Here is a 17,198-nt window from a genome sequence, read left to right on the forward strand (position 1 = left end):
AGTGATTTTGGCCAATTTAACCAATGTGAACGTGTTATTTTACTTGACTGGAAATATCCTTTCAAGCTTCAAGAGAAGTTGAGGTCCTTTCAACTTTTCTTTGTCTTAAAATACCCATTGATTGATGGTAAATTTTAAGCAAATTGACAAATCTGTAAACGTCAAAGAAGCTGTCAAAACTACATGTCTTCTATGAAAAATATCTACATACCTAAATAAGAAAATAAAAATGAATCAGAATAATAAGTGAAGTAACGAAAAGATTTTTAAATTACTTGAATTCAAATAACTTGACTCGTGTGAACATTAATTTGACATCAAGCTACTTAGGTTTGAACGAGGCTTAAGGGTTAATAAATTCTCTTGTATAGTCACAGCCAGATTTCTAATACTATAAATGGAATTATACGTATATTACACATATTATAAGTGAGCTTATTGTCATGTTTTCGATTATTATTCGTTGATTAACGTCCACTACCACGTGTAATATAAAGTTTTACTGAATATTAGATACGATTAAAAATGCCTGAGTTATAACTCAATTAATCAAAAGTATAAAGATGTAAAGCGGAATAAAGAAAATATTCAATATTCAATATTCAATTCTTAATTTTTTTAATTTTACGTCGATATTATGAAAAAATTTATTTTTTATTTATTTTCTAATAAAATTTATCATATACATATATTGTACTAAATTACTTTAGCATAATCATGAAATGAACGTTGCATTAAGAGTTATAATACAACCTCTTCTCTACTATAATTTGATTTTCTACTGTTTTTATTCTACATATTTAGAAAATTGACACAAAACTTATGTTAAATTCAAGCACGTTGCATCCTTTTTGCGGGGGAAATCCCCAGGATTCAAAAATATTTTCTTTCGTAATGGTGCAAGCAGAGTTGTCGATGCAGACTTTCAAAGAACTTTATCGTTCAGCGAACCTAAAGGAGCCTGAAGTACTTTGAAAGCACTACTCAAGCGCATTTGCTTTAGCCACGTAATATTGAGAGCGTGGATCTATTGCAGGGACAAGCTTTTTGCATTATCACCAAATATCGAATCTTCGACTACTTTAAAATACTACTGCATACATAATGATTATGTCGATTAATAGATGTTACTAAATTTCACAAAAGAGCAGAATCTTATTTACTTAAGTCCAAATATAGTAAGACTGAAAATAATGGTGACACTTTTAGGTTGCTCAGATATTTACATAACTGGAATTCACTAATTTAGTCGCTATAATTTTTTGTTGAGGTAATTTTAGCCAGTCTTCTTATAACTAGATTTTAATACATCCATTGAATTACAATTGAAAGCAGTTAAGTCTGGAGCAGATTCTATAAAAGAAAATGAAATTTCTAGGAAACACTGGTATCTTTAGCCTTCTGTTGTTACAATTTCGCTGCATTTGCTATATTTTGAAATTATGGGAATATTACAGTTCTTGTTGTTGAGGTTTCCGGCCATGTAAGCCATGTCCTTTTGGAAGAATTATTCTAACGTTTCGCTAGCATTGCAGCTGGCTTCATTGGAGGTCGAGAAACACACTGATACAAAAAGACACAACTTACACACGAAAACCTCAACAGTAAGAACTGTATAACGCCGGGCCGTGAATGTCTCAAATCTCTGATTATTGGAATATTATTGGTTGCTTAATATACAGTGTATACAATATACATTGTATATATAACAGGTGCATACAACGTCATTTATATCTTTAATAAAACTAAACTGGACTACTCGCTAGAAAATAGGCAGTGAGTCGTGTCTATAGTGAAGAAACAATGTATTGATTATTTAGGGCATGTTACGTAGAATTCCATTGTTGCAAGGGATAGCCACAGAAGATCCCTCCTATCGACACATTCATTAATCACAATTTTTGGTTCCACTGCTGATAGGTAATGACTAGCTCTCTATTATTTACATCATTTGTGGCCGCTTAACTAGTAACATTAAACAGTTCTGAACTTGATCGTAACTTACCTTCTAGAGCCGCAAAGAGTCTTCTGGCTCCTTATTATGTTAGTTGAGCAGGTTTGGCTTATAGCAGTATTCAAGTCCAAATTCTATTGCTCTCAATGGTATGTGCTAATGTGCCAACTTAACTGTTGGTGTCACAGTGACCTCATTTACTAGTAAATTTATTGTTCACAGTAATACGAGAAGTAAAATATTTACTACGAATTCTTCAACAGAAAACTGAGGAATTTTGCTATGTGACTATTGATGTTTAGGGTTACGAACTTTAAGGTTATATAGAGCTTGTAAATTCAAGGGAATTAGTATCTAGTAATTAATATGAACAGTCGAAGAATTAATATTTTCAAAATTCTAAACAATTTTTCGTTTCGATTAAAGTGAGTAGACTATTCGCAGTGAAAGCTATCGTGTTGCATAAGAAAAAAATGGATTACTTTAGCATTACTTCTTTCTTCTCTTGTCTTCATATGTACCAGAAAATTATGTACATTTTCAGAAGTTTCTGGTTGTTTTCTAACTGTTTCACTAGATTTTCTCACGTAATATGTCTAAATTATTGATCCTTGAAGAGTACCCTATGCTGTACTACTGGTCCACCCTATTCAATCCATCTTTCATCGAAAGTCTTATTTAAATGTTATCTAACGATAAGAGATGTCATGTAGTAATAGAGGTGATATATTTGTCAAAAAATGAAGGTAACATATGCTAGATAACTAGTCTGATAAACTAGCAGGTCTTAAGAGTGAATGATAAAATAATCCATTCTATTTAGGTACATGTCATAGCAAGTAAGCTACTTGCTTCAATCGAAATTAAATGTTTATAACTTTGAAAATTAATTTTTTCTCCACCTAACGAATGTTATATTTAAAGTTCTGAATCTTTTTTAAATTCCCCTCATATTACATAGACACATTTGAAAAAATAATTAGTTTATTTACAAGTTTACATTCAGAATTGAATTAAAACAAGTCAGTTATGGAGCAGAATCCTGTTTTATTTACGCGTTAATCCATTATTTGTGATGGCATAAGAGTTCGGAGAGTCCGGATAGCGCTCGATAACAGTTCAGAATTCATAATCCTGGGAATTTAACACCGACTAAAATTTCGTTCCAGTAAATGGAGTTTTACCGCAGAGTTTGGATAAATTGGAACTTTGAATACTGATTGTCTCTTTTCCCTGCAATCGTGATCTGTTATTCGAATAATAGCAATGCTTATTAAAAAGAAAAACGAATTTGAAAATACAAGCTTAAATACTCGAAACTTTTCTTTTATATCCATCTTGAATTTAGTAAAAAGTACGTTCAATTGTTGTAATTGGAATTATTGTTTCAAATTTGAAAGCTGAAGTGAAAACGTAGCTCATTTTTTGACCAATTTATATTGTTCGATTAAAGTAATTACCAACAACTAATATACGTATTTTTCATTGACTAACTAAATTATCAAATCAATAAAAAGTGATATAGTTCAATGGAATAAAAGATATACTACCTCATACATACTAAGTCAATATTTCACCAAATAGCAGAGCTTGTTCCATTGTTTTTACTCAGCGCTTGCCGAGTATGAATTTGAGAAAGGACAATAAAGTGAATTTCTCGCGCTTTCCGCGTGAATAACAGATTCGCGAAAAGATGAGACGTAAAGATGCTGAAAGAGTTGTTTCGATAGTGAATATTGCATAGATACTCATGGGAGCCTTTTCAGCGAGGCATTATAGCCGGAAGATATTTATGAATCGAAGCAAGAGGATCTGGCGAAATCCTACGAGAGACGTTACCCTATCCCATCTCGTTCTACTATTCTATCCAGTCTTGGTAATCTCTATTGGATCTGGCCAACCCGATAAAGGAAAACCGTATGGCAGAATGAAAACCATACTACAGACTGTTCATATTTTCTTGCTTATTTTGAAACTCTTTTACTAATCCTATCAAAGTATCACAATTTTGTTCTCTAACCCTTAACTGGTATAATGGCCCACAATACTTCTATATGATAATTTAACTTCTAAACTTTAGTTTTACATAGCTAATATTTGTAAAAAAAAATAGTATAGAAAAATCAATTTGCTGAAATACAGGCTGCTGTCCTAGAGTTGGTAGTACATGCAAGATGCTGGGAATTTTATACAAAAGAAATAAGTTAAAAATATAGGACAATATTTGTTAATAAAATCACACTTTACTTTTGAAAAAATTGACATCCAATAATTTGCTGGAGAAGTATTAATTAATAATAGTTTAGTTTCTGTTCTCTTATTTACTGTAGTATTCATAAAAAGTTATGTTAATATAATAAAAGAAAGCTTTTATAATAAAACTTCGTTTGGATTTAGTCTCATGGTAGACAATGGAATAGTGACTGGGGTCATAGCTACGCTAGTTAAGGGTTAATGTTCTGTGTTCGAGCGTTCTTGTTAAGAGCAAGGACAAGAACAGCCGTAACTTCTTGATTATTCTCAAGATTGTAATTTGTATGCATCTGGTCGGTATTGATTTTAGTTGACTGACTCTGTAAGTGACAGATGATAACATGTTTTTTGCTAGTATTATTGATACGTTTACTATATGCCTTAGAGTTTATACCACAAGCACTATTCACTTGTCGAAGAATTCTAAATTTTTTACGTAATTTCTATAATAAATGCAGAAAAATACAAAAATGAATTCCTTATTAAAGATGAGATGCTACTCTTCTACGAAGAATTTGTATAAAAATTACTCATTTTTATTTATGATACTTTTATATCATTAAAGGGGTAAAAAATTGATCTCACCAAATTAACGTAAATTTTTATGGACAACAGATTTGACGGTTGAAAAGAGAAGTGATAGAATGGGTATTGAAAGAGTATTATAGGTACGAAAATGAGAGGGAAAGGGGAGAATGAACGAGTGAGATAGCAAAGTGGAGGGCGACAATCCGATTAAAAGTTTGTACAGGAATCCACTGGCCGTGGTAAAGTGCATTTTACAATATCTGAATGTACGGACGGACTGAAAGTTTGCGAATTTTTATTACGATTTACGTATTTTAGAAAGTATTACTGAACACATGAACATATTTGTATAGAGTTTTTATCCCAACAACGAACAAACAAGAAGGTACTAAAATTTCAGTCAAAGTAGCGTTGCTTTCGTATACACACAACGTTGCTATAAAAATATAGAATCATTAATACGGAATACTTAAATATTGGTTACATCAATTTCCAACCCGAAATTAGCTTACTTCAATAACTTATTACCATTATTTTTGAAAGTGGATCCATGAACAAAGTTATTCATCATTTCTAAATGTTATAAAGCAGGATGGCCAATAAAAGGTTTTATACATATAATTAAAAATTACTGTGAATGTTAGTTATAATATTAATAAAAAATCAATTTGTTATTATTCTTTATTCTTTATGACAGTGGCATAATTTAATAGTATTTTTCGATGAATCGAACAGAATAATAATTTCAAAACTTATTTCATTTTGTTTCTTATTATCTAAACGAGATTATTTAAACGTTATTGTAATTATTGATAATGGTAAAACAATTACATTAAAGAGAATTTAATTCTGGCATCCATTGTCACGGTAACTAATGTCACGATTTGGTTGTTGCGAAACCCCAGATCCATGTCGTACACTATGTGTCTATCTTCCTTCAAGACAGATTACTATGGCTGGCTACAAGACACAGACCGCAACTGACAGTAATTGATGTCAAATACTGTTACACGGAAAATACACATTTACGTTTCGTACATTATTCATGATACAGCACGGTCTATGAAGAGCGTAAACAAAATTGAAAAATTTTTCTTCAAATAAGAAATTATCAGTAAATTGGAAATTCATATTGAATTTTTGACATAGTTTTCAGCGATTCAGGAATAATATTGTGAAATCTTTTATAATTCAACGAATAACTTAATGAAAAATTTGATGATAAAACAATTTAATTTATATAAATTCCATTTAATGGAAAAAATTTATTTTCAATATTTTGAAAATTCTTGTTAAATATGTACCTTGAGAAAGTAATTGAATTCCTTTAGCTTTTTATTGGCGCATTCTAAAATTGATACATCTTTTGCAAATATTAAGCTATAAAAATTAAACAAAAATTATTGAATATGTTCATTATTAATTCTCATTGAGCATTGAAGTGATTTATTATAATATTGATTGGTAAAAATTAATTGAATAAAATAACTCATATTACCGTCATGATAACGTTTCAATCACATTGTTATGAGAAAGCTTTAAAATTGGCCTTAATTGAACAGAAACCACGATATCGTTATCGATAGTAATTCATTTGCGTCAGACTATCAAATACGACTATTTTTCGACCTAAGACAAATTACTAACGGCGTAGGTATACAAGTTATTTTAAGAAAGAAAAGTTATGAAAAGTTTATCAATATTATTTAATAGGTACTCTTTAGTATTTCTAGAGCTATGAATAGTTTCGTTGAGCCGAAATTTAAGTCTAAAACATTTGAAATTTTCTAATCTTAAAATCTCTCAAACAGAACACACCTGGTATATTTAATTGTTATCTAATATAGTATTTGATCCAGTATGGTTTTATCAAAGATGTTAGTGACAATCTACAAAAAGTAAAGCTACATTTTCCAAATAATTTTAACTAATGATACAGTGAGCAAACAAATGAGCTTATAATGAGGGAATGCTATAAAAAGTCCCAATTGGGCGATTCTTCTCATACTTTCTTCTAGCTTAGAGATGGTCAGTAACAAGCAGCAACGTCGGACAATGAACTTTCTTCCTTTTGAATTTCGCATTCCCTTCCACAAAACTTACGACGAACTTGTTTATACTTTCCTCCCATCCATAAGGCCACATATCAGGGGGACAAATTCTCAGTGTCAAGACATCAAGCACAATTTGTAAAAATAACAAGCGTTCACCCTCTCTTTTCCCTGCTCTCGTCTACTGTGTGTTCTGCACGCGTCCGTTGAATAATGCAACGAATTCTCTTCCGCGTCAGGAATACCAGACCACACATCCGCCTAACCCGCTTGAATTCCCGTCTTTTTCGGCTACGCTCGAAGCTCAGGCGAAACGTCAAAAGTCATTGAAAATCCCAGGCGGCTCGTGCAAAATTGATTCACCGCTTGGATTTCGTTACCTGCGACTCGTCGGCGCCACGGATTTGGTGAAAATCGAAGAAATGCATAAGTGAAGCTAAACTCCGATCCCTCTGGCGTGTCGCGTTCCTCAGGAATAGAAGTGAGGGAAGGTGCAGATAAAAGCGGTAAATCCGATTTTACTGTCTCCCGTATACGTTAATATTTTCCCAGTTAAAGGGGAATTGAGCATGTTGTTCTGTATTTTTGATAACGTACCATGTCTGCTTTCAGTTACATATTACAGTCGGTTTTTATGAAGGGATCGTGACATAAACTGTTCATGTTACGTAGTTGTAAGCACAATATCGTTATTTTTATGCTAAATTTACATCATTGATTTCAACGAAGAGTGAAGCAATTTTTCCTTTGTTAATACCAGTTCTGAAATTATTCACGCTAGGGTGGATTTGGACGTGGTGTGGTGTCTATTGATCGAAGAACCACCCTTTCCTAAGTAGGTTCGAAGCTGGCTGTATTTACTGAAATTCAACCCTTAAAAATTAATAAGGGCACATGAATCATGGCGTATAATAAATGACCAGAATTGTCTAAGCAAACAGAAACTAATGAGTTATATATATGTATGTTTTGTAGTATCTAGTGCACTCTGATGAAAAGTATTATACATATACTATTATTACAAATACATCAATTTTCATTTTTTTACTTGCCAAAATAACTCGTCTCCTCCGGTTAAAAAATAAATCTGTCATTTTGGTCTTCAGTATCTTGTTCGTCGACATTTAAAAATTTTTAAAAGATGAATAATTAAAGCTACACAGCTATGTATGTATAATTCTTCTGGATAAGTCTGGATAATTCTTAATTCTTTTACATTATAAACACAATATTATAAATCAATAAATGTTGAACTAATAATCTACAGTCATAAATCCTTCTGTATAACGAAAATTCAAAATGCGATGTAGGGACAGTTTTAATAGTTTTAAATGCACTATGCTATACAGTATGTGTGTGTAGTGTCAAGCTTAAATGTACGTGTAGCTTAAAGCTTAATTGGCTGGTTATACTTCACATTTTTCTTATATTTTCTATTTAATTAGGCATCCACAAATACCGAATGAACTTCTATAATGTTTGCTTCACCCTTGCGTTCCCTTTGTACATAGGTCTGTAAACACACAACCTATTTCAAACTTTTCAACTTCCTCTCTCATTACCAAGTTCGTGCACTCTACAATTGGTACTTGAACTCTCCTATAGAATTGGTAGAACAGTGTATTGTTAAAGAGCTTGTAAAGCCTGTATAGAATTAAAAAGAAACGGTGCTGTGTTTATACTCTTCATGCAATACAACCTACAACTACAATATAGACAAAATGCATCAGAAGTGATGACTAGTCGATGAATGTAGATCTATTGTTTTAAAGCTTTCTGAAAGCACAAAGGCAGTAACAGGGTAAACAGCAAATGGAGAATTAAAATGAGAGTGATCTCTAACAATAAGGGCAATGTAGTTTGAGGTGATTTAGTGAAATGGGGGTTCGATTAAAGGTTTCCCTCCGATGTTTTATAGAACAAAGGAATAGATAGTTACTACATTGGGATGGAATTAAAGGAAAACTGAGGAAACGTTGTTAGTAAGGAATGTTTCAGATGCTCAAAGAGGCATGTAAAGACTTTTTCTTTGGATTGTTTTCTTTACGAGGGTAGTTGTGAATCTTGGAGTTAGCTCTTTAGGTCTTAATATTTTGCACAGTTAGGTCTTAATGTTTTACACATTAACTTTTACATTGTTAAGTTTCTTCCAATATTTATTTTTTATTTTTGTAGAGACAAAGCTTTTTTGAAACAAAATTTTATAAAGACTGATGCTAAGATATTATTGCCATTTTACAGGGAGCTCTTACAAAAGGAGCTCTCCAAATATAAGCGATACTTTCTAATAAGTTTGCCAATTTGTGAATCTTTTTAAGTTAATACATCAAAATTCCCAAGAAGTATTAACAATCGAAATTGTTCCATGTGTCTTACCTTCTTAAAGAACTTGAAAATTTAAATGAGGCAAATATTTTGGGACCTCTTCTATTAATATCATCAAGCAATCAAGTAAATTTTTCATGTATAAATTACTGCTTCAATTTTTGGGAGTTCATTTCATTAAATTCGTAATTTTAGTACGACAGCAGTATTCAGAATAAACTCAAAATATTCTTCCACACAATCTGTCAAAGTTCATTTTTATTTTTACACATAAATCGTGTTGGGACTAATAAATTGAATGTTGAATGTATAAATTAGTACACGTGAGAGTATCGTTTATGACGATACAAAAGAAAAATATTAAATATGTTAGACGAGCGTTGGTTTTTGCAACACGACGGATTGGAAAACAGATTTACTTTTAGTCGAGCGTTTTATGCACGCTGCCACTGTAACGCTTGACAAATTGCCCATTTCGAGTGGCAACTAGCATGCGACAATTTTTTTATCACCATTTATTTCAAAAATAGGTGACCAGTTATGTTCAAAAATGGAATATTTTTAAACAACACGAATATACATTTTAGAATAAAACAGGAGTTTTTTTGACTAAAAACTCGAAAGTAAATATCATATTTTCATAATAAACATGATATTCAAATAATGTTACTATAGAGTTCAGAGTAATCCCAGTTATTTTGGCCAATAGAAAGAAAAAGATATTTAGTTTTCCTAATTTTTCAACGATTTATTTTAATGTTAAGAGATATACGTAACTACGAAAAATTTAAGGAAAGAAATGAAAACTTTGGCTTACAAACAATGACCCTGAAAAAGGGAAGATAAAATAATTGAGAAAGTAAATGCAAATAGCAGATGGAAAGATACACATAAAAACGAGAAAAATCTCGTGGCGGAAATAACATTCCATCTCATCTTGGAACATACATGAGATGCTGCAGTAACTATCTTGAGATAAATGAAGTACAAGGGAAATGTAATCTAGCTGAAATCGTAATATCATAGAAAAAATATGCAACTTTATAGTCTAGATAGATTGTAAAAATATATTCCTTTTTACTAGTAAGACAAATTTACAAATAATGTATAGTATCATTTCTATTTGTACAGTTTGTCCATGAAATTATGGGTTAAGAGTTGACTCACAGCTCAAAACAAGTAGTAGACTATTATCATTGGTCAGACTAACCACTGAATCCATAAGAATATTTAACTCTGAGCTGGTACGATGGGGTCATACTATTTATATTCATTTAATTCATTATGGTTGATATGAAAAACATACATGGATAACTTTGGAAAAATTAATACACTAAAAAATTACCAATTCTCTCTAATTTTTTAGTGTTAATTGTTAATTACCAATTTCTCTCTCTCTAAGTGGGATGCAATGATATTATAGTTATATGCAAATCAAATATTTGTGTTTTTCTCAATTTATTACTATGAATTTAACCCTCGAATGGCGAACACTGAGTCAAAAGTGACCCTAAGTCTGCTGGCACTGCACATAAATGTAAAACAGTCTGCTATCCGAGGGTTAAATAAAATAACTTTGATATCAAATGCAGGGGTCACTCTTTACAGACACAGTATCCCACTATTACTTTTCAACTACGAACTACGAATAAACATTTGGACCATTCTGTATCGTAGCAGCTTAGATTAGTACCATTAAACGAAAATAAATCAACTTTATATGTACAGTTGTATATACACAAGTAGAAATATGGTGCGAGTTCAACGAAAGTGTCATACAATATGGTACTAGTAAAGCAATAATTATAGATGATAAATGCAGGAAATATGTTGCCAAAAATTATCAGGAACTCATAAATTAAACGAATCTCCTGATTAACCGAAAATACCAAATGCTTCGCGATAAATTATTTACATGTCATCCTTTCCGGTTACTGTTATCGTGCAACAATGTAGGAGTATCGATATCTGGTGTACCATTCAAGTGTAAAAGTATCGATTTAAATCAAATTTTACTAAAATGTGGTGTACCATAAAATATATTAGGAAAAATTGATCTTTTTAAAAGAAATTCACTGTAAAGAGGTAAAATTATTTTAAAAAGTTAGCTTATAGATTATTGACGATGGTTTAATTAGTTCTCAACGAAAATGTGAGTCACAGTAATGCAGAACTTGTAGTTAATATCTTTTTGTTCTATAAACTTTCAAACTATAGCGAATACACCAATGCACTTATACGGAAGAATACTGTACTCTCTCAGTTCTCATATTCTCATAAAAAGTGATTAATTTCAGAATTTTCAGGTTCGAGTATTTTGAGTATCGCGGGTAAAAATAAAGTACCATTTTTAACTAATCAATGTGTTCGCTGCACGTACACAATATGTCAAAAAAGCGTGCACACAAAAAAGGTCAATTTGACTCTTCGTTAATTTGACAATTAAGCTTCGTTATTGGTGATGCACCTGCGTTTACAGCAGATGGTATCGCGTTATTAACTTTAGCAATCAATAAATTTGCTTCTGTTATCTGGAACACATCACTGCGCAATTACACAGTAGAATTACACACTATTTACATGCATATATGTAAATATTTATATTACTGAGTATATTTTTCTTCGTTCTCATTCACTATTAGCCGAAACAGTATACAAACGTAAAGAGAAGTTAAAAAGAGATATATTTGTTAGGAAGGAATTTCTAAATCGTTGTAAACGTGCGATTACTGCGCATTAGTGGCTCTAATAAATACGCAAAGCGTCACACGTAGATCGCCACTAACGTGAATGGTATGGCTACATCTATGGCGATAAATCAGACGACGCGCTACGCAAATACACGCCATATATATTCACACGCTTTTAGCTGATTTCGGTCACTCTGGGAATAAACACGGCAATGACAACAACGTGTGCGTACTCATGTAAAACGGTATTTATCAATCCTTGGATTAATTAAACTATTGAGAGTGTTCGTATCATCGCAAGCTGCATCGATTATGTTTCGTGTATTTTGATTTACGTTTGCAGCTCTGACGATGCAAAATTGTGATTCGGTAGCGGACTGTGAATGGAACACTGTTGCAAAATTGTGTCTTTGTAATACGTAATTTATTGATAATAATTTTAGGAAGCTCCTGATAAATACGTATGTGTTAATTGAAAGTATATTTTCATTTTTTAAAAAGTACTAAATAATATTTTTATTTTTGGATTTTTAAGATTGTAAAATATAATGGATGAGCATTGTTTATCAGAAAAGAAGATAAGAGAAAATTAAGTAGACATTTACATTGCTCTTGGATTTCACGCTCATTATTTTCCTTTAATGTTCTGTGTTCCTTTTTTAAACCTTAATTATTAGGAAAAAATGTTTAGTTATGCTTCTCACTTTTAAAGGAAACATCATGAAGATGAGATTTCCTTTTGTATTCAATTTAGCATGAATTTATGGTACATTAAAACGCGCTACATAAGTACTTCTTCTATTTTTGTTAATAAATGGTTTACGGGAACATATAAATTTTCAAAGTCTGCTGATAAAAATTTTCGAAAAATTTTTCTTTTTGTGTACTTATCAATTTAGAATTAAATAATTTTGTACTCAGCTAAGTTTACGATTATTTATTAAAAAAAAAAAAAAAAAAAAAAAAAAAAATTTGTTGGGACACTATTATTAATTTCTACTTATTATTGATTAGGCATATACTGTTTATAAAACTATTGAATATAGTAAAATTATTTACTATATATAATAGTGGTAGCTATTTCAAGGAAAAGATACTGATATATAATTTATGGAAGATTTGTTGTGTAGGTTACATTACCTGCTTAGTCTAATGGTGCTCTTTGTTTCACGCACCATTAGTGCTCGTTCCCAAAAATGTACAGCTTCAGGGAGAATAGTGTTCTGAAATAAAAAAAAATAGTTGAAGTTTAAATTCGGGGTAACAATTCGTTCAAGCGTAAATAGTAGCAAAAGTTTAAGTGTAATAATATTGACTAGTTTTATTAATATTTGTATATAGATTATGTGTAAATTATAGTATAAATTAGTGTACATGTAGTGGAGGGGGCCAAAATTTTATTTTACAGACAAATAAGGATAAATAATTAATTAAGTCCAATAATATTTGCTCGGATGAACTATATTGTCAGTAAGAATATTTATTCGAAGAAATTCAATAATGTCCAACTATAGTAATTCATATCATTATCTGCATAAATCTATAATAATTATTCGAATTGATGATTATGAATCGTTTGAGTAAATAGGATAAAAAATGAATACGCATAAATGGATACAAAAGCTTTTTAAAATTTTAAATGAGATGTATTGACGGTCTAGTAGTAATAAATCAGGGGTACAAGGGCAAGGCCATTGGCTGTACGTATAAATCCCACGAGAGGGTAAAAGGCAGGTCAGTCTTGCTTCGAATATCACGGTGAACCTTTGCCACCTTGCTCTGTGTATTTTATAAGTTTGTATACGTTTCGCGTAGTTCATCAGTTCGTGTGTATTTTATATATTTTTATTTCAAAAATATTTTAAAAGTGATCTTCAGTATTTCGTGACAAAGTGAAATTGTGTTAAAATTATTTTTTATTTTAGTTGGCTGTTGATCGTATTCAACAATGAATATGTCTAAAACAGAGATATAATAACGATAACAGGAACCACAAAGTATGACCATATTTAAATAATTAATTCAAACATTTCTGAATTTTTCTCGTCTTCTTTCCCAATCGTAGTTTAGCAATAAGAGAAATTCTCGTACTAATATTAATTTTTCATCTTACATAAATTCTACCATCAAATAAGGAACTTATTTAGCTTAAATAAGGAAGCTAAATTGAAAGTGCAATAACATAGAATACCCCCTGGCCTTATTTACGATTTTTCATTTCACTCGCTCAATCAACAGAGGTTGTAAAGCTTCGATATAATTCTGGTATAGAGTCCCTTAAAGTTCAACCGAGTGTTCTTTCACGTTCGCTTGGTTCACATTACGTCTCCTGTTTACCGTTCGGTTCGTTTATTCTAAATTTCAATTGCGATCATTCGTCCGAGGCTCTTTGCTCTTCCATGGAACCGTATTCGAGTAAATATAATTCGTTGTATAACGTCTCTATACTTGTCGTTTTTGCGCGCGGCGACAATACAGTTCGCGTGATATTGTAGGGGAGAACGTTTTTTCGTTGCCTGCCTCTCCCTTGAGCGAAGGTGGTTTAAATTAAGCCCGACTACGTATGCAGAATCTGTATTCACGTATTCGCCTCTTCGTTCCAATTAATGTCCCACATTATTCCATCTACGAACTATGTACGCGCAACTTTATATTTTGTACTACTGCATTTTTGAATGTTCATTCAATGCGACAAGTGAACGCACAGCGTCACGAATAACCATCGCCATGAAATTAAAATATTTTTAAACTCGTAATTTCTTAATTTTTAAGTTAATGAAAATTCAATTCATGCACTGTGTAACAACAAATGCATTCTTATGTTAATTTTGTCATAGGTGTGAAAATTGTTCTCAGTTTCTATTTTTTTAAACGAAATTTAAGGAAATAATGTCTTTTTCAAAAATATTCTAATATTAGACTGGTATAAAAAGTTCTCTTTTTTCATGTCTGTGTATATGAAGATTGGAATGAAATTAAGTAGTATTTATGTGGAAAGTTTCTTTTAAATTAATCATATGTCAAGGGGTTAATTAATGCACGTTGTGGGAAATTTAAAAAGTTTATAACAGTTTGTCATAGATAATTTCGTCAGAAAGTAATTATATTCTAATGATGAAAAATTTGTGACGCTTGTGAACAACATGTATAGAGTGTTAGCCAATGTACATACTTGGGATCTCTTTTCAAATTTCACTATAATCCCATTTTTCACAGAAATTAAAATTAAGGTTCTAAATTTAAATACAACTAAAAAGATGGATATAATTGTTTCAGTTAGTCTCTAAATTTTGCTTAAAGAAGAATTTTATTTCCCTAGCATCACAGCCTTTAGGCAAAACCATATTACACATACAGTACAAGTCAAATCTATTTACAAACATCAGCTAGATGTAATTCCAAATTTCAGCTATCCATATCATGTCCCTGCTGTGATAATCAATGAGAAATCTGAAAAGCTATACAGAGTGAAGTTTCTATTCTAACTAAAGTTAGCTTAGTGATTAAAAACATGTCAAAAACTTCAACGTATTGACACGAACACTGACATGAAAAGAATACGAAATAATCAAAATCTTGGTATATGGGAATTATTTGAAACATCGAAGATTCATGTAGCATCACTTATTCTGATTTTTTTGGCTGCAAGGCAAAACAACCTATGTCGTTTGATATCCAGTATAGTTCTAAAAATGTCCAACAGACGTCTTTGAAACGTCTCAAGTTACAAATCAGTATATCTTTAGGACGCCTTAAGAGATATTCCTAGGGCGTCATAAATTCATCCAAATTATGTCTATACAACGTTCAGACAAGAAATAGTCGTGTTTAAGACGTCCAAAGTTAAAAGTCTTTAAAACATCCATCTAACGCGTTTAAGACATTTTATGGACGTAAAGTTCGAAAGTTTTTAAGACGCATATTGTCTGATGTGTTTAAGACATTCAAATTATGTCGCAAGACATTCAGGCATAAAATGTACATAAAATAGACACTTTCAAGACGTCATGTACTATCTGGGACAAGACAATATTGAAATTGAAAACTTCAAATGGTAACATCTCGATAACAAAAACACGTGACTCAGGTAAATTTGCCTTACAATCACATATTTACGAAAAGAGGCGAGCTGAGAAGCTGCCTGATATTACTTCCGGTTGCTTTAAACAAATGATCGTTACTTGGCTCAGCTGGAGGGGCTGAAGGAAGTACAGCTCGAATGAGCGTGCGTCATTAATATCGGTCTAATGGCAAGCGCCTGATAATTAAAACAGAGCCGAACAAATGGGACCTCGAACACCATGGACGCGCAAACGCTTAATTTCTCCGTCTTTAATTATTTTTCAGTGATTGTATTGTGAACGCCGCTCCTCGTTAACAGCTTTACGGTTCTACATTACGCGTTCTGTTTTATCGTTCTCGTTGAACATCAGCGAAAGTATTTGTAGTGATATCCTGTCAACACTAAGTTGTTCAGTCCATGTTCAGTCCATGTGTTGGAATTGTAATCATATTATCTAAATATTATCTCAGATTATACAGTTCTAAAAGATATTAGTAATTTCATAAGATTTAATTTTAACTATATATTTAGAATATTACAAAATTTAAGTTAGAACTGTATTATAGGTCATACTCTATTTTTTATCTATTTTTGAAGTGTGTAAAGTTATTATAATAGTTTCTTGTTTGTACTGGTATATCTTTATAGAAAAATTATTTTTTAATAAACGTATTTGTAAAAGAGACTTAGTTTGTGTGTAGAAAGGTTTTTCTTCTCGAATAGATATTCTGTTATAGTACAGTATAGTCTAAAATTTTTAGTATTATTTATTTTTAATGTACAATACCAGCAACAATGATTTTAATATAATATTGAGAATAATGAGATGAACTTACAATTACTCATTAGGAGATACCCCATTTATTTTAGTGAAATTACGTTCTTAGGATTAGAAATTCCTTCTACAATTGGAAAACTACTTTTTAGCAAAGTTGTTTTTATAACGTTAAACTTCTGTAAAAATTCTGAAGAAGTATACCCATCAATAAATATATTTGATGATACTACAATCGCATTAAAAAAACAATATTTCTGTACAGCCCATTTGCGAACAAAATTTAACAAAAATTTAAACCTATCAATCAGATGATATTTTACTTATCACTATAGTGTCTACTATCAACAATAAAGCATATTCATTAACCACAATTTTTAACACTTCCCATTACATACATGAATATAGTAAGCACAAAAAAAGATAATAATTAATAATATCCTCCATTAATTCTACCTAACTTTTTCTTACAGTAAGAGCATAAAAATGTCAATAAAATTCAACACGTTCCACGCGAAATTTTCGTAGTACATTTTTTCCAACCAGCATATGTGGAAGA

General features: G+C 31.3%; 1 protein-coding gene across 2 annotated transcripts in view; it reads right to left on the minus strand.

Annotated features, from left to right (window-relative positions):
- Positions 1-17,198, minus strand: part of Invadolysin (leishmanolysin-like peptidase, invadolysin) — a 274,526-nt gene that overhangs the window by 15,441 nt on the left and 241,887 nt on the right. For both annotated transcript variants that reach the window (XM_076388677.1, XM_076388678.1), the window contains one exon: positions 12,942-13,024. In XM_076388677.1, coding sequence (XP_076244792.1) covers positions 12,942-13,024 — 83 coding nt within the window. The remainder of the gene's footprint in view (positions 1-12,941; positions 13,025-17,198) is intronic.

Source organism: Calliopsis andreniformis, chromosome 12 (assembly GCF_051401765.1).
Source record: "Calliopsis andreniformis isolate RMS-2024a chromosome 12, iyCalAndr_principal, whole genome shotgun sequence".
Classification (NCBI taxonomy): Eukaryota; Metazoa; Arthropoda; class Insecta; order Hymenoptera; family Andrenidae; genus Calliopsis; species Calliopsis andreniformis.